The sequence below is a fragment of the Cricetulus griseus genome, chromosome 3 (genome assembly GCF_003668045.3).
Source record: "Cricetulus griseus strain 17A/GY chromosome 3, alternate assembly CriGri-PICRH-1.0, whole genome shotgun sequence".
Lineage (NCBI taxonomy): Eukaryota > Metazoa > Chordata > Mammalia > Rodentia > Cricetidae > Cricetulus > Cricetulus griseus.
This window is the reverse complement of record NC_048596.1, coordinates 85,832,662-85,852,403: the sequence shown is the minus strand read 5'-3', so window position 1 is coordinate 85,852,403 and position 19,742 is coordinate 85,832,662. Positions and strand designations below refer to the sequence as shown.

The following is a 19,742-nucleotide window of genomic DNA, read 5'->3' as shown; positions in this document are numbered from 1 at the left end:
CATAGTCTTCCTGGCTTTGGTCTTGGGTTCCTTAAGAAAAAAACAACAATAACAACAAAAACAAAACACCCCAACCCCAATAATTTTACTAATTCTTTGAGAATTTCATACATGAAACACAATTATTTTCATCACATTCACCCCCAATCCCCAACTCTTCCAAGACATCTCCAACCCCCTTTCAACTTTGTGTTCTTCAATTTTTTTAAACAACCAGTTTGTGCTCTCATATACTCCTGAGTATGGAGCCACCTACTGGAGTGTGGTCTACCTATCAAGAGCCACACCCTTGAAAATAAAACTGACTCTCCCCCAGAAGCCATCCAGGGCCCTAGCTCCTCAGTTAGGGGTGAGACCTCGACTAACTTGATCTTGCAAAGGTCTTGGGCAAACAACCATAGCTGGTGTCAGTTATGAGTGCCGTGGTCCCTGATCTGTGAGGAAGGGGTATGTTATATCCCATTTAAGGCTGAGCATTCTACAGAAATTTAGTCTTTGCACTTTGACACCCAGCCTGGTATATGGTAAATTCCTAAAAATACTTATGGTGTATTATCATAAATCTGACAGGGGATAGTGTTTTACTGAACTCACCTTCCTATAACATTTTGCTTGATTCTGGGAACAGGTGCCAGGATAGTTAGACTTGGGAGTGATGGGTAAGGTTAAAAGTGACTGTCCTGAGGGCTTAGATCCCATAAATCCCTTGCTCACTCAATGCTACCTCTAAGTACATTCCAGCCCTTGGAAAAGGGAATAGAGGAGGAGGAGGCAAAGCCAGATGGGGGTACCAACTTTTGCTCTGAATTCACTAGATAGTGTTGCTGTTGGTCTGCTAATACTGTGGCGTGTCCCCTGTGTAGTCTGTGAGTGTTTTCACTCTGGACACGGGAGGACTACAGTGATGATTACAGAATACTTCTTGTGCCCAGATTCCAGTGAGGGGCACACTGTATTGGGCAGCCTCCACGAGATGAGAGAAAGAAGACTTCATTAGCAGTTCCTATCAAAGACAAAGGACTCACACTCAAGAGCTGCATGAGTGTCCTGAAAGTGGTTGTCTCCCTCTACATATCCATGGAAGGGTGACATGGATTTAGGGGGAATTGCCTTCCCCATCTGGCCTTTAATAGTTTTTTCCCCATTATACAGTGAGAAGGAATGACAGACCTGATATAAACATCCTTTTCTGCCTGCCTTCCATGGCATGGGAAAGAGCAAGGGGAAGCATGGCAGCTGATGGAGAGGGAATGGGCACTGAATTCTAGACTCTGCCCCTTTATCTACTTTCACCAGTCTATAGGATTTGTTCTGGTGATGTCAGGCCTGCTCTTCTGGGGGCTGAGCAGAAGGGTCTGGATCTTCAACCCCACCAAAATGTCTGTCGCTGGTCCCCAAACCCTAGAAGCATCTGGGGAATCCTACTTCCCACTGGGGCTATTAGGGATCAGGATATCCCAAAACATGTCTGCTTAGTGAGAGCTGTCAGCTATTATTGAGTAAATCCAGGGAAGATCACAAGGTAAGGTCATGTGATATTCTCTTCTCCACAGGAAGGTGGAGTTGTAGCCCTCTTCAAGGTTTGCAGACAGGACAGCTTCCGGTGCATGTACCCCCAGGCGCTCCGCACACTCGCCTCTATCTGCTGTGTAGAAGAGGGTGTCCATCAGCTGGAGAAGGTAAAGTCAGTGGTCTCAGTGGGCTGACGTCTCTGAGCCAGCTGGCATTGGGAACTTGGTGGTGGCATTTGGTCCTCCTCACATAGCAAGTCTACCCTAAGCCCCTTCTTCTGCCAGGCCCTTTTCAGATGGAACTATTAGGGACATTGACTATGGGTTTGATGAAATGGAGGGAAAAGGAACCCTGGGATCTAACCAGGAATGACAAATCTAAAGGGACACTAAGCATTTTCAGGCTAGGGTGGCAGACCAAGAGAGTCTTGTGTGTGAGACAAGTTCTTGATAGGAAAGTTGGTAGAGGGTGGTTTGAAAGTTTGGGATGGGTGGTCCTTTCATGGCAGAAAGCCAGAGGAAGTAGATCAACAACATTGATGGATGAAAGTGGCAAGAGCAAGACGCCATTGGGTATTGTGCCAGCCAGTTTTCCATCCTTGTGACAAAATACCTGAGACAATTAGCTTAAAGGAAACAGGGTTTAATTTGGTTCTTAGTTTCAATCCAAGGTTGATGGGATCCATCAAGGTAGAGATAGAGGAGAAGGGTAAGATTGGCTACTTTATTATGTATTATGCTATGGCAGCCACCATGAAGAGAGAAGGCGCGCGCGCGTGTGTGTATTTATTGCTTTTACTTTCATTCCCTGTGGGCCTTGGCCCATGGGATGGCACTACCCACGTTCCAGTTTTCCCTACCAGTCCCACATACCAATCATCTCTGGAAGCTCCCTTACAGGAACACCAAGAGGTATGCTTTACTAACTTCCTAGATGTCACCCTAGTCAATCATATTGACAGTCAAGATTAACTATCACAGGGCCTAGGTAAACAGGGAGGGCTCTACTCCATGAAGAACTAGCCAGCTTGGGTAGGGGACTTGGACCAGTCCAATGGCTTGCTGGACCAATGTATCACAGGTAAGTATGGGGTCAAATAAATAATTTGATGCTTTGGAGGCCCGATTCTGTGTCAGCCTAACCTGGGGCAATAATATATCTAACCTCAGATATTCTTAATCCCTGCCCAGGTCATAGGTCTGGGCCTACAGATGGTCCTAGGGATACAAGCCTGGAGGGCTGGGGAGGATGGACTGATATTTGGGGTTTTCCTAACCTATTTTGAAGGAAGTGTGATGAACATTCTTGTGGCTTAAAGCCCAGTGTGTCTCAGGACAGCTGTGGTGACTGTGGGATTTGGGGTGCTCTGGATCTATCCGGAGAGTCTGTCTGGAGGAAGAACAGCTCTCCTTTCTTCACACTTATATCTCCTAGCCTGAGCCCTACCCACCCAGGTGGTCCTAGCCTTTCCCCAGTTTCTTTTGCTTAGGTCTGGACTCTAGGACAATCAGTCATCTGCCTCCCTACCCAGCCTCTGTCCAAATCCATTCCTATGACCAAGCAGAGGAGTATAAAGTGCTAGTGGTCAAGGTGCAGGATGGATAGTGGGACTGCTTCTTTTACAGCTCCTAATGGGGAAGTCTTTTGTGTAAGGCCACACAGCAAAACAGCAGACAAGCTAGTGCTTGCCCTCAGAGCAGAATGCATTCTTCCCACTTGGCAAGAAATTTTGTCCCTAGTGCTATGCTGAAAGCCCTGGTTTTGAGGTGGTGTGTTGAGGTTAATGGTGTCCATGCCTGGATTCTGCTACTTGATGGACAAATGGGCTTGGAGGAGGGAAGCTACTTGAGTAAGAACTTACAGTTAAGGTTGTGGAAGAGGCCAGATCAAATCCTGGATCTTCTGAGACTAAACCGGATATCATTTCTCTCCTTCCCAGTACACTGTCTGAATGTGTAAGCACAGTGTGTATGTGCGTGCACTTGCTTGCATGGTGACGAGACAGACAAACTCAATGAAGGAAATGGGTTAAGTATGTTAGGCTTATGTGCTGCATAATCCACCAGCATATCAACTCTTACAAAATCTTTCCTGGATATTGACCAAATGGCCAAATGAGGGTTGTTTCTCATTCTTTCATTATGGCTTGGTAGGAAGCATAGAGGAAAAAGTAGGGGGGCTGGCATCACCAGACCTCCCTAACAGTCAGTTGCTTGGCTTCGGTGAGTTTTAGGGGCAGTAGGAAGAAACCAAGGAAGAAACACAGCAGCACTTTCATGACTGCAGCTATAGTGCCTGGAGGCAGCTCACTGTGCCCATCTAGTGCTGTTCACAAAAGCTAGGATGCTTCAGCTCATCTTTTCTAGGGCTGGGTTGGCTGAATATCATATTTGCTCTCTGAAGATGAGGAAAAGGGATGTTCATCAACGAGAATAAATGCTGGGTCCTGACTACTCCATTGCAGACATGCCTTCAGTATAACCAGTGACTTATGAGTCCCGCACTATAAACATCCCCAGCTTAAAGACAAGGAGCCAAAATCTCAGGTAGTTTTGGGAACTTGTCGAAAATCACATCATTAAGCCAGGCAGTGGTGACACACATTTAATCCCAGCACTTGGCAGGCAGAGACAAGGGAATATCTAAGTTTGAGGCCAGTCTGGTCTACAGAGAAAATTCCAATACTACACAGAGAAACCTGGTCTCAAAACAAACAAACAAACAAACAAACATCATATCATTAGCAAGTGGTACAGGCAGAATTTAGTCTTGATTCCAAACCACTCAGAATCCTACCTTGCTTGCTTCATGGATACTCTGAGAATACTAAACATGTCCCTATGACTTATCCCAGATCACCTAGCCCCCACTCCAAAAGGAAAAGATGTGGTGGGCATTCTTCTCCTCTAAGGCATTGATAAATACCTGGTTTCCTTCAGTCACTCACTTTAAGTCACTTAGGGCTGCTCCTTCCTTCTGGCTGCCAGTCACCCACACTTTTCCTGATGAATGGGTACATTGAAATCTCATGGAACTGCTGTACATATGGTACTTATTTCACAGTGGGACCGAGTCACTGGTATCATGATGCAATCAGGGTAGTGTCAATGGCAAGGGCTTTGGGAGAGACTGGGCTCTGGGAGGTTACTCTCTGTAGGAGGAAGTAGTCTAGCCTGAGAGCGAGGGCTATCCTAAGAGAAGAGGTGATGAAGTCCAGTGTGGATCATCTGGGTGGAATTGGAACACCAGTCTTCCCCTTTCTACTTCATAGATGAGGAAAGTGAGGTTCAGAGATGATGGTGACATGTGGAGCATGGACACTAATACATCTCTGGCTTGGTTCAAACCCCATCTTCTTTCTCTCTACCACCCTGCAAAGATATGGCCCTTCAGAGATGGGGACCACAGGGAAATGGCTCCCTTGGAGCTGGGCACAAGCTGTTGATCAGAGAAGGGGGCAGAGCCAGAAGAGATAAACTATCAACACCCACAGGCCTCTCTGGCAATGCTGAATGGGTCTTCCATGCAGAAGTCTAGTTTAGTTCAGCCACAGGTTCCACACTGTTTTGGTATCCAGAATCAGTTCAGTTCTAGAAGTCACCCATGATTTTCCTTTATCCTTGGCAGACAGTCATTTCTCACTCACTGGTCCTGTGCTAGGCTCAGGGGAGAAGGTAAGCAGCTTATTCCAAAGGCCAGGCATGGAGATCATAGAGATACAGATAGAGGGGAAGGCTGTCCTGTGACCTCAGAGGAGGCTCCCTCCTTTCAGAATTCCTGGTGAAAGAGAACCAACAAGCCAGTGCAGACCTGGTCACAATGGGTGTATAGAGGGGTTTGAAGGCAGACTGGGAACAGCAGTCTTAGGAGATGCGAAGGACCCTGTGGCTGGCCATTGACCTTTGGGGCTTTGTGTCTCTAAAGAGCTCCATGTTTAGTGAATCAGGGGAGCTGAAAGAGATGGTTGTGTTCTCAAGACCATATGTGGGAGATGATTGGAGCAAGATGACCCAGAGCTCAGAATGGGATGAGGGCCTCAAAAGTCACACAGATCCGTGAAAGTAGACACACCAAACTCTGTTGAGATGGGCTGGTCTTTGGCTTTGTCTTCCATGCAATGAAGTGGTACCTCCCTTGTTAAAGTGTAACAATATGACGCATTTCTAGTGGGTACTTGTGTGGGGGACATATGCCTGCCTGTGTCTAGCTTGTTTGCCTCCACAGAGTGGCCTATGGAGATGCTGCATTGTCCCACAAAGAGACTGGGTGCTAAGGATTTGCAATGGCCCTAGTAGAGTTTCAATAGCTCCTAGTAGAGTGACTAGTGGGGGCTGGATACTGCTGGCTCAAAGAATGGGACCAAAGAGGATCAGAACTAAAGGACCAGAACTGGGCACATGGTCCAGATGAGGATCTTGGAACCTGCAGAACAGAAACATGCTGGTCTAAAGCCAGAAGGGGTAGGAGATGTTCAAAGCTCAGTGTTCAGCCAACTTTAGCCAACTCTCTAGACTGTTCTAGAAATTGCTCTTCTAGCCTTGGAGACAGTCTCACTTTCAGAAGATCATTCTGCTCTTTTTACCCCTCCCCCTTTTTGTGTGAAATAAGGAGTTGGTTCACTTCCTCCTGGAGCCAAAGGGAGAGTTTAATGAAGATCGATAAAGAAATTAAAGATGAGCAGGGGAGGGCAGAAGCGTTCAATTTCAAGTCGCAGTAGAAAATCTCTGGGGGTGTGGGCGGGCGTGGGCAGGGAAAGTGCTGCTCTCTTCATGGGGCAGCTCTGGGCTGGATGGAAGATGGAGACAGGGAAGCCAAGGCAGAGACCTTGGCCAGGAAGAAGTGGGTTGCAAGGAGGAATGGGGAAGCTCTACTGCCTGCTTAGTAGGTGTCTCTCACCACTGTGCTCTGCACTTTTGTTGAGTCAGAAACAACACATTTTAAAAAATTAACTAGTTTCTCCCATCTTTTTTTGCCTTTTTGATTCTCATAGTTGTTCTTCAAGTAAGGCAGGGAGTGGTAGCCACCTCCATTCCATTTTACAGAAGTGCAAGTTGAGGCTGACAGGGATAGATACTGGGAGACACAGGGCCGGAGTAGGAGCCCCGTGTTTTTCATCTCTCATTCATACAGATTCCTCTCTCCTCCATGATTCAAAAAAGGCTATAGTGGCCACAGTGTGCAGCCCTAGGGCAAGGCAGCCACTGATTTTGCTAGCTTCAGTTCTGCTTTTGGAGTGTGCTGTGTCGGGAGAGCAAGGCTGTGGATGCTAGGCCTTCAATTTGACTCATGGCCCTTTACTTCCCTAGGGGAAGCTCTGATTAAGAGACAGGAGTGCTCTGAAAGAAGATCCCAAAAGCCCCTTCTCCTCTCTGGGTCTTATGTGCTGCCTCCACCCCATGCTTGACAATGACTTCAACTGCCCTGGGAATCCACTAGGGCTTAACAGAGACCCTCAGGACCCCTATCAGCTGGTTTGCTCTGACTAGAGCAGGACAGTGGCAGCAGGGGGCGAGGGGGGATAGTTTGGGAGTGGGGGTGGGGTGTATGGGGTGTCTGGTCATGTATGGCTCATTCCTTTCTCTTACAATCTAGCTTCCAGTCTGTCTCCTAGGGCAGGAATGAAGATAAAAAGCTTGAAAAGGTGGAATCAAACTCAACACACACACACACACACACACACACACACACACACACACACCTGTGCTTTTCCTGTGCTGTTTTTTTTTTGTTTGTTTGTTTGTTTTGTTTTTTGTTTTTAACTAGAATTCTGCTGACTTGGTAGGCCAGTACTGTCCAGAGTGCTGTCCAGGGGAGTTGCACTCTCCCTGTTAGTCAGTTCCAAAGTGAATTTGAAGAAGGGTTGAATTTGCCTGGCAGTCTGGATACCTAAGTGATTCAGATAGAGGCTCTGTGGGACACTATGTGCTGTGCAACAGCGGCCCCTGGTGGACAAGAACTCAACTGGCAGCCCTCTCTAGAGCAGCCTTTTCCTGGAACTGCTGTGGCTTCTGGGCTCTGGGCCCTAGACCCAGCAGTTAGGACCAGAAGAGATATTCTGCCATAAGCATGGGGGCAGGTGACTAAAATTCAAGACAACCAATGTTTCTTACAGGGATATCATCCTCCAGTTGAAAGATGCATACAGATCTACTATGTTCTAAACTGCTATCCCTGAGGCTTTGCAAGATCAGCTATGCATCTTTTACAGTTAATTAATTAATCATGCATGATAGACTGACCACATGCACATGCCACAGTGCATATGTGGAGGTCAAAGGACAACTTGTAAGAACGATTCCTTTCTTTTCTTTCACCATGTGGGTTGAGGGGTTGAGCTCAGCTTGTCAGGTGTAGCTGCTGGCCCTGCTCTGTGCCTTTTGGGCATAGAAAGCCTCCTGTCTTCCAAGTAACTACTGAGCATGCTCCCTGCCCTTCCTCATTCAGGGCTGAGATGCTGTCCAGCTACATGTGTAACTTTGCACCCATCTGAGCTCATTTGTGATAAAATTAGAGTGCTGGTCTTCTGCATGCTTCTAGTATGCTTGTGCGGGGCCTCTGTTAATGCTAGGTCATCTTAACTGACTGTTTTCACCTCTGCATGTTGATTTCAAGTTCAGAGAACCAGCTCTGACCTCCTTCCCAACAGCTCTCTTGCCTCTTGGATGCTTATAGCCTAGAGCTTTGCCTGGGTTTCCCCACCAAGGGACACTATCCCAGTAGCTGCTTTGGCTTTGTCAAGGAAATGGCTTGCACATACAGATGTGCAGGTAAATGATGTTTGGGCATGACTGGGGAAACACTGCTTGCCAATGGGAAGATATGGAGGTGCGTGTGTGTGTGTGTGTGTGTGTGTGTGTGTGTGTGTGTGTGTGTGTGTGCTCGCGCGCGCACGTGTGCTGTACATACCCACATCATTCCCTCCCACCAGTCAGAGGGCTGAGGCTAGGTGCAGAAGGTCTTGCAGAGCCTCTGCCAGTAGTTTCAGGACCCTGTGTGAGGTGGAGGCAGCAGATGGATGGGTGGGGGTAGGATGTAAATCCTATAGGATCCTTTAACAAGGACAGAATGGCTAAAATGGTTGAATATCTTTCTGTGGGATGTGAGCTAAGTTTCATTTGCACACTGGGCCCTCATGTTTGTGCCAGATTCTTCTCTCTCCCTCCTTCCTCAGACCTTGAACTCAAATTCCTACATCTCCAAGCAGATATGGGAGGCTGGTGGGCCAGGATGAATAGCCAGTGTGAGAAAGGTGAGTCTAATAGCCATTGAGAATGGCATGCTTCCTGGGCAGAGGCTGCCACATTGGGGCTACCAGTAAGGGCCCTTCTCTTGGCTACTTGTTTGCTAATGAACCAGAAGGACATTGCCCAATACCAATGAGAAAGTTTTCTGGTAGCACGTGGAGAATGGAGGCATTTAGCAATGTGATGTAGGAAGTATTGAGCTCTCTCAGCTAGGAATTCTGGTACCCTGGGTGTGTGAGGGCATGTTCCCAGAGAAGACACTAGAGCAGAACTTGCAGCCTTCTGTCCCTGTGCCCTACTTTTGAATGCTCCTTTCCTCCTCTCAATGTGTGGTGACCAGGGGTGAGGAGATGCAGGTCTGTGGGTAAAATGTTAATTAGTGTTCACTTCCTCCTTAGAATCCAAAGGATTCAGAGAAGATAGAAAACTGGGTGTGAATATAATGCTGGTGCTGGGGTAAAGAGAAGCTGTGCCTTGGGGGACATCAAAAGGGGACCTGACTTGGTGTAGAGGTGATGCTTTTGGCTACCAATACTGGGCTCTCCTTTGTCTTCTGAGTGGAGAGGTACTACTGAGAGGGGAGCAGGAGATGTGAGGCTTGTGGAAGCCAAAGGAAATGGGAGATTGAGAGCATCCATGCAGAATGGGGTGGAACTGGACCCGAAGAATGCTCTTCCTGCGACATTCTGACACTGACAGTGTAGAAGGGACAGCATGGATCAGGAGTCAGCATCTGTCATTCCCTAAGAGCAAGTGGTGGTCTTGCTGGTCACCCACAGAGATGAGGAGGGACAGGGGAAGGCAAAGGCTGTGAGAGAGAAGAGGGGGCTCACAGGGGAAGAGACGGAGACAGAAAGACCAGGGTGATGATGACTGTGTACAACTTCCAGAGTGGTGCTGGGGCCTCTCCTTAGAGTACTTCAGAAACACAGATCAATTTGCTTGTAGATGTATGAGGCAGTCCTCTGCCTCTGACTTACTCAGGCACAAGCTCATCTTTTATTATGATTTTAAAGTTTGTTTTTGTGATGAGTAATGATTTGGAGCACTTTTTCATATCCCTGTTGTCCATTTGGTTGTCTCTATTTTGGGTGAAATGTCAGTCTGAGATGTTTTTCTCATTTAAAAATATTGCATCGTTTGTCTTGCCTTATTGATTTATAAATTTTAAAATGTATTCTAGACACAAATCTCTTTTCAGATAGAGATAGTGAGAATAAATGTTGTCAGCCTGTGGTTTGCTTTATCATTTTCTTAATGTTGTAATTTAATCAATAGAAATTCTTGATTTTGTTAAGGTCTGATTTATTGATCTCTTTTATAGTGAGTGCTGCTCTGTCCATTTAAGAAACCCTTGTTTTCTTCAAAACTATGAGGATATTCTCTTGCATTTTATTTGAGACTGTCCTTGTTTCATCTCTGTCGCTGTGACAAAAATATCCAGGCAAAAAGCAACTTAGGGGAGAAAGGGTTGATTTGAGTTGACAGTTTTAGATTACAGTCTATCAGTGGGGGAGGGGGTGTCACAGTGGCAGGAGCTCAAAGCAGTTAGTCAAATCACATCCTCAGTCAAGAGCACAGAGTAATGAATGCATGAATCTTTTCTTGCTCTCAGCTAGCTCCCTCCTTTGTTATACTGCTCAGGAGTCCCTGCCTAGAGACTGGTGCCACCCAAAATGGGCTGGGTCTTCCAAAATCCATTAACAATCAGGACAAATTCCCACAGACATGCCCACAGGTCAACCTGGTCTAGAAAGTTTCTTACTGAGACTTCTTTCCCAGACAGTGTGGGGCTCTGCATAGTTGGCATAGTTGGCAAAGCTAACCATCACTGTTTTAGTGTTCACAGTTTTGCCTGATGAATCATTGCACCTGGTGTCCAAGGTTTATTTTTTCCCCATAGTTAGTCGATTGAGCCTACACCATTTATTGAAAAGACTGACTCTAAGTTGAGATACTTGCAGGTAAACAAAGTGATGGACATAGTCTGTTTCTGGACTTCATTTTTCTGTTCTATTAGTCTTTCTGGATCATCCGTGTATCAATACAACACTGGGACCATGATCTAATACAATTTGATATTGAGTTGTATAAGTCCTTTGAGACCTTTGTTCTTTAAAATTATATTGACAATTCTTTGTATTCCTATATTCATTTTATAACCAATTTGCTAGTGTCTATGAAATACCTCTGATACTTTAATTAGGAGTTATTTAATTTTATATAAGCTTGACAACTCAATTGAGTGTTCTGAACTATGAACATAATACATCCCTTTTTGCTGCTGGATGCTGGCATTTGACTTCCAATCACAACCACAACCCAAGAGAGCCAGTGCTTGCTCCCAGCCCACATGTAGCCTCTGAGTCCTACCCAGAAGGAACCAGTTCCTCCAAGACTATTGGTTAAAAGAATTCCTGCAACACGCTCTCCAAACTCTGAAGGTTGTGTAAACTTTCTTATACCACAATTGTCCCTAGGACACTGGTATTCAACCCAAGATGTCCATTAAACTTATATGAAGAGTTTTTAGATAACATTAAAAACATATTAAAATCACAATTCTGGTGGTTAAAATTCATATATATTGAGACAAGGTTTCTCTGTGTAGCTCTGACTGCTCTGGAACTCACTTTGTAGACCAGGCTGGCCTTGAACTCAGAGATCCACCTGCCTCTGCTTCTTGAGTTCTGGGATTAAAGACTTGCACCACCACACCTAGCTGGTATTGTAATTTTTAGTACTTCTCCAGATGATGACACCCATCATCTGAGAATCACTGACCTAACCAGTTTGGCTGTAGCCTGGTCCCAGCTGGGCCTCCATGGAACTTTACTGAAAACTTGGTGATTTCATATCAGCACAGGGCTAGTACCACTGACTCAAGGACCAGTCACACCCAAGCCAAATGCCTTCAGAACATCTATTGAAATGTGCTTTAAGCAAAACCCTCTGCTAACAGACGGTTATACTTTAGTTCTACTCCCAAGTGATTTAAGCCACGATTTCTCTCAACTCCCCTTGCCTTCTCTGCCCATGCATCTTTCTCCCTTGACCTTACTGACTTTTCCCTCATAGGGGTCACATAGCCCTTTCTATCCACTCTTCCATTTTTCTATTGTGGTGTCATATTTGTGTTTATCCACTTGTGTTTCAAATAACAGGAGAAGTGGAGTGGAGCCTGGATTTGTTGGCTTAGGGGAGGATGTTGTTATCTTTTGGAGGCTTGCTTAGTTTCTATTGTTTTTTATTGAATTTTCAGCTCTACCATAGCTAGCTCCTTTTCAAGTACATCCTTTTGTAACGGGAGCCTTGGATCATAGGAATAGTCACAACTGTCCAGGTGATGCCCCAGCCAGACCAACTGCATCCCCATGTACACACCCACTCACCAGGAACATCTGACCTCAGGCCCAGGCCCATCCCACTCAGTGTAAGAGCTAATTATCCATAAGTGCTTCCAGCAGCCATTTCTTTAAGGATGTAAAAATGCTTTGATTAGATGACTCTCTTGGCACCAACTTTATGACTAGAGATGGGAAATAGGCAATTAGGGCTTGGAGACATTCCTGAAATGGGATTAGTGTTTGAAGGAGCTGGACTCAGGCAGGGCTACTCCTAGGCCTTTCATAGGAGCGGAGCTGAATGACCTCCACTGACCTATCCATTTTTCCAATTCCTCTTTTTCTTTCTCAAAGGCTCCATGGAGGAAGGAACATGGCAGAGAGCTCAGAAACAAAGATCAGAGTTATGCTGTACTGTGTGGCTTGGGATGTCTCCTTGCTTCTCTGTCTGTTTCCTCATCATTCCTCCCATACTGTAGCATGGCTGTTGAATACTGGGCCTCAGCTGGGTTTCAGGGACTTAGAAAGAATCCAGTGCAGCCATGGGGAAGGGCCTAGGTCTGGCCCAGGATGATGTGGTAGACTTTGGGGAGCCCCCTTTGAGGGTCTTACCCTGCCTGGGGAGTGGAGAGGGGATGGCTAGGGGCAGGTGGGATGTTGAGGGGGAGGATAGAGAGGGAGAAGGGATTGACATGTGAAGCAAGCTTGTTCCTAATTTGAACTAATAAAAGAATAAAATAAAAAATAAAAAAATAAGAATCCAGTGCAGGGATTATCCTGGGAGCCCCAAAGTAGACAAAGATGTGCATGTGACTTGGACAGACCATACCAGATGACACATCTTGTAATTGTGGTTAGATCTGAGTAGTATGGCAGCTGGGAAGACAGAAAGAGATGGCCTCTGTCTGGGGAGGCAGGTGACTTGATCCAGGTCTGAAATGCCAAGTAGGAGGGGAATGAGGACAACATTCCAGCCTTAAGTAAATTGGGTTTGAGATGCTCATGGGACATTCAGACCAATTATTTTTTAGAATTAAATATGAAATGATCTAGTAGGGGTTGGAAATATAGATGTCTATCTTGCAGGGGAAAGGGTCAAGATTATCTCAGAGTCACCAGAATAAGACGACAAGGCCATGTGGAATTGAGTCTAGTTTACAGTATGGTACAGAGTGGTAGCAAAAGGTGGCATATAGCTAAGGGAAAGAGGCTAAGAGAGCAAGTAGAGAAATGCTACTAGCTGAGGAGGACACTTGAAATGAGCTGTGCTGGAGTCCTGGGAGAGAAGGCTAAGATGGAGAGAGGTCTCAGCAGGAGGAGTCAAAGGAGAGGGAGTGAGCCAAGCCCTCTATGAGCCTATTATTCTACCCCACCATTCCCTCAACACCCTCTTGTTTCCATTTCTCTCTGCTTTTGTCATGTCTCTGCCTCTGTCATCTGTTTCTGCTTCATTCCTATGCTGATGACTAAATAGGCACTTGTCACAATGTAGGTACACAGTGACTGACAATTAAGAGAAATACAGGTATAGTATTGCTGGACTCCTTGCTAAGGGATTCTAATGTGCATCTTAGTGTTTCCAATCAGCCATTGATGATACCCAGTTAAAATGTCTTGGTTCTGGATTGTGTGATCCCATGTCCACACAAAGTGGGTCAATTTGTGGATCCCCTGCTACCTGCTATAGTTTGTATCCTAAATGCCTCTTTGATAGTCATGCTAGAAGCCTGGTTGCAAGCCTATGGTACTACTGGGAAGAGGTAGAACCACTGGAAGGTAAAGATTAATGGAAGGAACCTAGGGACATTGGTGGTGTCCTTTAAGAGGACGTTGGAACCCTGGCTTCTCATCTTTCTTTACCAGCTGGTTGCTATAAGGTGAACAGGCCTTCTTTGTAACATGCTTCCACCATGAAGTACTGTGCTGTCATGAGCCTGAAATGAAGAGACCAAGCAACTAAGGGCCAGGAAACTACTGGAACCAAATAAACCTGTCCCCCTTATGAGGTGATTTTCTCAAGTATTTTGTCACAATGAAAGGAAATCTGACAGACACATTACCCAGAGGACTGAGGTTCTCACTTTTGGAGGAGACTGCAGAAAGAAACCTTGGAGGGAAGCCCTGTGAGAAGTCTTGGAGGCATAAAGAATTGAGGAGAGGGATTCCAGGCACCAGAAGATAACTGCAAGCCACAGGTGGGGATAGGATGGAATGATGGTACCACCATGTGGCAGGCATTGCCCATGCAGTCTCTCATTAAATAATTCCAATATTCCTTTCCAGTTGATATTTGAGATACCCATTTTGTAAGAAAAAGGAAAGTCACCGATACTTGCATTATTACCCGAAATTTTAGGATAAAATCTCAAAGAGGTAAGAAAGTTGTATAGCAGTCTGCCAGTGGCAGGCTGAGGGAAATCAGCAACCTCATAACCAATAGCCAAGGGAATGTGGCCTCTACGAAAAGCCACCAGATATAAAAACAAGTAAGACATATGAACAGGGTCCCCAGCTTATCAAACAAAAAAAAGCCCAAACAAACCACACCAGAACAAACCAAAATGATGCAAAAGACTCAATCTCAGTAGTCCTGATACACATGAGTTAAAATACAGTTTTATGGTTCATATTTATTAGCTACTTTTCTGTTGATGTGATAAAACACCATGACTAATGAAAGTTAAAGAAAAATGTATTATTGGTTTACAGTTCTATAGGGAGAGTCCATAGTGGTGGACAAGGCATGGCAGCAGGTAGCTAGGTAGAACATGAAACTGGGTGATCACGTTTTATCTGCACACAGAAAGCAAAGAGAGGAGGAAGTGGGGTGAGACTATAGACCCTCAAAGACTTCCCCCAGTGATTAATTCCACCAAAAAGGCCATATCTCCTGAAAGTTCCATAATCACTCCAAACAGCACCACTGGAGATCAAGTGCCTGTTGGGAACATTGCTCATCCAAACCATAAAATTACTAAAATTATAAACATATGAAAACTAGAGAAGGATATCAAGTTAAATATCTTTCTATAGTGTTGGTAAGGACAACTTGCTACAACAATATGGCAAAGCACATTAGCAGTATTAGTAAAGATATGCAAATGCTGTGCCCTAGGAATTCTTATGTCAAGACTCCCAGGGAAACTATCACATACCCAGAAGACATGTAGAAGAATCTTTGTAACAGCATGTCCAGTACAGCAAACACCAAAAGTCACTCATGTGACCATCGTCAGGAGAATGCATGTATGAATTGCAATAGATTTGCACAGTAAAATATACAAACAGATGGGCCACAGACACACACGGTGATGGGAAGCAGTTTCATAAACACAGGGATGTCCAGGGAAGAAAGAAAATCCCTTTGTAGACTCTAGCACCATTTATACCAGTTATAAAACCCACAAATCTTAGTTTATTAGACAGAGATCTAATGAAAACAAGGGCATCAACAACACAAAACTAAGCATGAGGCCTTTTTAGTGGAAGGTGATCAGAGAGATGAGATGAAGAAGAAACCTTAGCTTAATATCATTTCTATGATTTAGCATTTCTGAATATTTGGCATACATAGATCTTTCTATAGTTTTCCATTTAATTATTGGAATCATTTATAAGCCATGCTACCCCTTATACATTTAGATATTCAGTGTATTCATATATAAACAAATAAGCACATATTCTCTTACATAGATTATGTATTTTGTGAATATGTATGCTATATATGTTTGTAATAATTTCTGAAATGTGATTCATGTTGAAGGGACGAGGTAGTCCATAACTCAGAGGTATCTGAAACATATCAGAAGAAGGCAAGACAAGGGGCAGTTGGTCGTGTGAATATCCAGGACCCCACAGGTTCTCTGGGAAACCCAGGAGCAGCAAGGGCATCATATCTGCATCACCTGGGGCCAAGGATCTGTGGAATTGATGTTGAGTTGGCTTCTGTTCCAATGTTGTCCCTTTTGAGTCTGCTCATAGCTTCCTCTGGCTTACAATGTCATCATTCTACTTGCATAAATCTACAATGTGTCCTCAAGTTTTAGGTCAAATATTAGTTTCTGGTATTTGTTCCCCATCTCCCAAAAGCCCAACTCATACCAGGCACCAAGCAACTCAAGGTGAACTAGCTGTGGTCCTATGCTTACAGAACAGGGGTCCAGGTAGACACAGGATTAGACAATCACTTCATTGTGTATTGATAATGATAGAGCAGCATGCAAGTTCATTGTGGACATTTTCCCGAGATGACTCCTGGCCTAACTGTGAATATGGTAGACTAGCACTGAGAGGAGCACAGGGATTCTCTTTTAAGTAACCCACAGTTAATTAGATGTAACCACAATCCCACTTGGAGAAGCAGTGTTCTTTAGCATTAAAATATGATAAAGATAGCAGAAAAACTTGAGGAAGGGAACCCATCTTCTCAAGCTGGATTGTAAGTGTATTAAGTCAGGGGTGGCTTCCAGAAGTAGAGCATCTTTTGAGAAATCCCACTGCATGATGGTTATCTGGTGAGAGTCACTTTCTCTACCAGCACTCTGTCCTGGATTAGGGTTTCTGCAGCACAAGGCCTGGCACTTGGTCTGTGCTTACACAGGCCACAGACTCACTTACTTATGGCCCGGAGAAAAGGGCTCATGTTTGGGCCTTGGGTTTCACTGGGTCTGGGGACCGACAACTCAGATTGTGCTGAGCGTCAGGGCAACATGCTTATTTAAGTCTGGCTGGTGTTCTAACTGAGTCAGAGACCATGGTAGCAGTGGCAGCTACAGTCAAGACACGTTTGAGGGCATTGGATCGATGGAGATATTTTCCCATTAGGGACCTCATACTTCTTAGCAACACTCTTGATTGATGCTCGAAGGAGGAAAAGGGACGTGAGCCAGTCAATTGAGAGGTTCCTTCCTGTTTCCAGGCCTGCAGCTGCCCTGTGGGCTCAAACAAGGTCCCTCTCCAAGGACCTGTTAATAAAATACCTGGCTTGAGTCCAGTCCTGCCAGGGGCAGACTGACTGCTGTTTGTTCCTTTTATTAAGCACATCCAGGTGGGTTTTACTGTGGATGAATCCCTGGGCTCTTGTTTCCACATTTGTCTCCTTTGAGCCTGAAATTGCCAATGGCCTTCACAGCTAATGGACCTTTCAGGTCCCAAGAGCCATTTAAGGGAGGTGCAGGACTGGGGGTAGTAGTGGTGGTGTCAATTAATCAAATGAAAGTTGAGCTCTGGGGCCACTAGAGCTAATAGCAAGAAGTAGGGATGCAGAGACCAGAAGCTCAAGTGAGTGGCAGATGTGGCAGACATCAGTCAAGGCATCTCGCTATTCCTCCCTTGCCCCTGTCCCATCTCCAGCACTGATCCTCAGAAGCTTAGCATCCTAGATCCCAGGGGAGCTGCAGGAATGCTGATGTTCTATCTGTGGCAAGATTCTGCCTCTTCCCCCTTATGCCTACCTACTGACTCTTGATGGAGGGCAAGTTTTAAGCTCAGGTGTGACTTCCAAGGGGGTCAGAACCCAGGTGTTATATAGCAGACCATTCAGCTCAAGTCCCAAACCCAAGTTTGAAAGTTAAGGATCCAAGGGAGGTGAACAATCTTTTCTAAGGTTTTCTTTCTGTGACAATGGATGGTTGATGCAGTGATACAATGACATACACATTCTACTAAGTGTGGAACTTGGCACAGTCACACTATGGACACTCTAAAAGTGTCTTCTCTTACTGTGCCTAGAGTGGGTCTGGCTGGGTAGGGCTTTTTCTGGCCTGTATGTCCCAGGAGACTTTAACGTCTCTGATTGTGCAGAGAGAGCAAGGCTTCTGTGGAAGCAGCCCTATTTCTATGGGGGACGCAGTGGAGGACAAGAAGGGGAAGGAAAGCACTGAGCTCAGCCTGCTGCAAAAGGTGAATGCGGGAGGAGGGAGCCCATACTTCTTGAACCCCTCTTCTCTACAAGGCATCACCACCTGTTTTCCCATCTCCTGGCTTCCTGACACCCTGCTGTTGTGTGAGGAAACAGTGTCAGGGATATGAAGTCACACAGTTTGAAAGATGGAGCCTGGCTTGGAGCACAGGGTCAGAAGGTCACTAAGTAACCATTGTTTCTATTCCATTTTGCAGTGGTACATGGCCAAGGTCAGTCCCTAGACACTTGGCTTGCTGTCTGCTATCTAGAAAGTCCATAGGAGGTCACTTATATTTCCCAGGATCAAAGCAGAGGCATTTAAATGCCCAACTTCAGGTCATTTGGGAAGGGGTTCATCCTCTTGTTTTCTCTGACTCCACAAGGGGTGTGAGCTGTTCTCCAAAGTAAAGGTTGATCTTTTAGGATGTGAGGACTCAGTTCTGCCTCCTGACTGCCATAAGCAGTGGCACCCTACTTTTCAAGGTACACAAGGAAGTTTTTTCTCTCCATCTGCAGGTAGATGGTATCCTGTGTTTGGCCGACATCTTGACTGATGACAGCCACTCAGAGGCCACTCGAGCTGAGGCTGCGGCTGTGGTGGCCCAGGTTACCTCTCCACATCTGTCCTTCACCCAGCATCTCCCTAGCTTCCTGGAGAACATGGAGGAGATTGTGACAGCCCTCATCAGTGAGTTATCCTGGGTTGGGTGGAACCCTTATGTGAGATGGCCTCAGCACAATTATCTTCAAGAAGGACCAGGAAGGCCTTCCCACCTGCTTCTCACCAAACTTACAATTGGCAGATAGTCACACTAGCTGAAAGGTCACCAAAAAGGAATCAGAGGCAGCTTTGAGGAACCCTGTAGTTAAGAGTCTCCTATTGAAATGCATGCAGCTCCATTAGCATCAATTTGAATAGTAGTTAGGGATCACGTGGCCTTTTAGAGGGAATCCAGATCATGGGGGTCTAGACTCAAACATTACTTCAATAGGTTTTGTTCCTAAAATTTCAGTCATTGCACCCAATGGCTGACTGAAACAGTGCTGATTAGCACAAATGACTTCCCAGAGAGAATTAGCTTGCTACAACCTGCTGGCCTCTGGTCTTGCATGTTGGGGCCATGAACATACTGACTCTTCTTGGTACTCTCATTCAGACCTATGAATGCTTGTCGGGAGAGAGATTTATAGTTCACTAGCTATAATATTCCCTTTCTCCAGTCTTTCCTATGCAGAGCTGCAGAAACTAGGGCAGATCTGGGTAGCAATGTCCAGAAAACTTGTTTGGAGAGTTCTGTGTTTCTACCTCCATTTATACTTTTGTTACTCACCATCTCTATCTCCTTCTTTTCATTTCAAAATGAAATGAAAATTAATTAGGACTCACTCCTGGAATTGCCACACCATGTCTGGGAATATCTGCAGCTGCCTGGATATAGAGACAGTGTAGGACACTGGGATAGGAGTTGAAACAGCTGAGCTTGGGTTCTGGCTTTTCACTTATCCATCAACAAACAGATACTGGCTGGCCAGCCTGTGTAGGATTGTATGTGATTCTGCCACTTACTTACCAGGACATCTTGTAACTCTCACTTAACATTTTCCTCCTACATGAGGGACTGCAACTCACTTCTCTAAAGGGGCCTTCTGGTTCTAAGATTTTACTGCCTGAAAGAACTTTGCATATGGGAGACATCAATTATGTGAACTTTATGGTTGACCCTGGCCAGGTCTCCCATG

At 45.4% G+C, this 19,742-nt stretch overlaps 1 protein-coding gene across 1 annotated transcript in view; it reads left to right on the top strand.

The window, feature by feature from the left end:
- Positions 1 to 19,742, top strand: part of LOC113830639 (protein inscuteable homolog) — a 119,710-nt gene that overhangs the window by 80,798 nt on the left and 19,170 nt on the right. The window contains exons 7-8 of the mRNA XM_027410136.2: positions 1,554 to 1,679; positions 18,519 to 18,690. Coding sequence (XP_027265937.1) covers positions 1,554 to 1,679; positions 18,519 to 18,690 — 298 coding nt within the window. The remainder of the gene's footprint in view (positions 1 to 1,553; positions 1,680 to 18,518; positions 18,691 to 19,742) is intronic.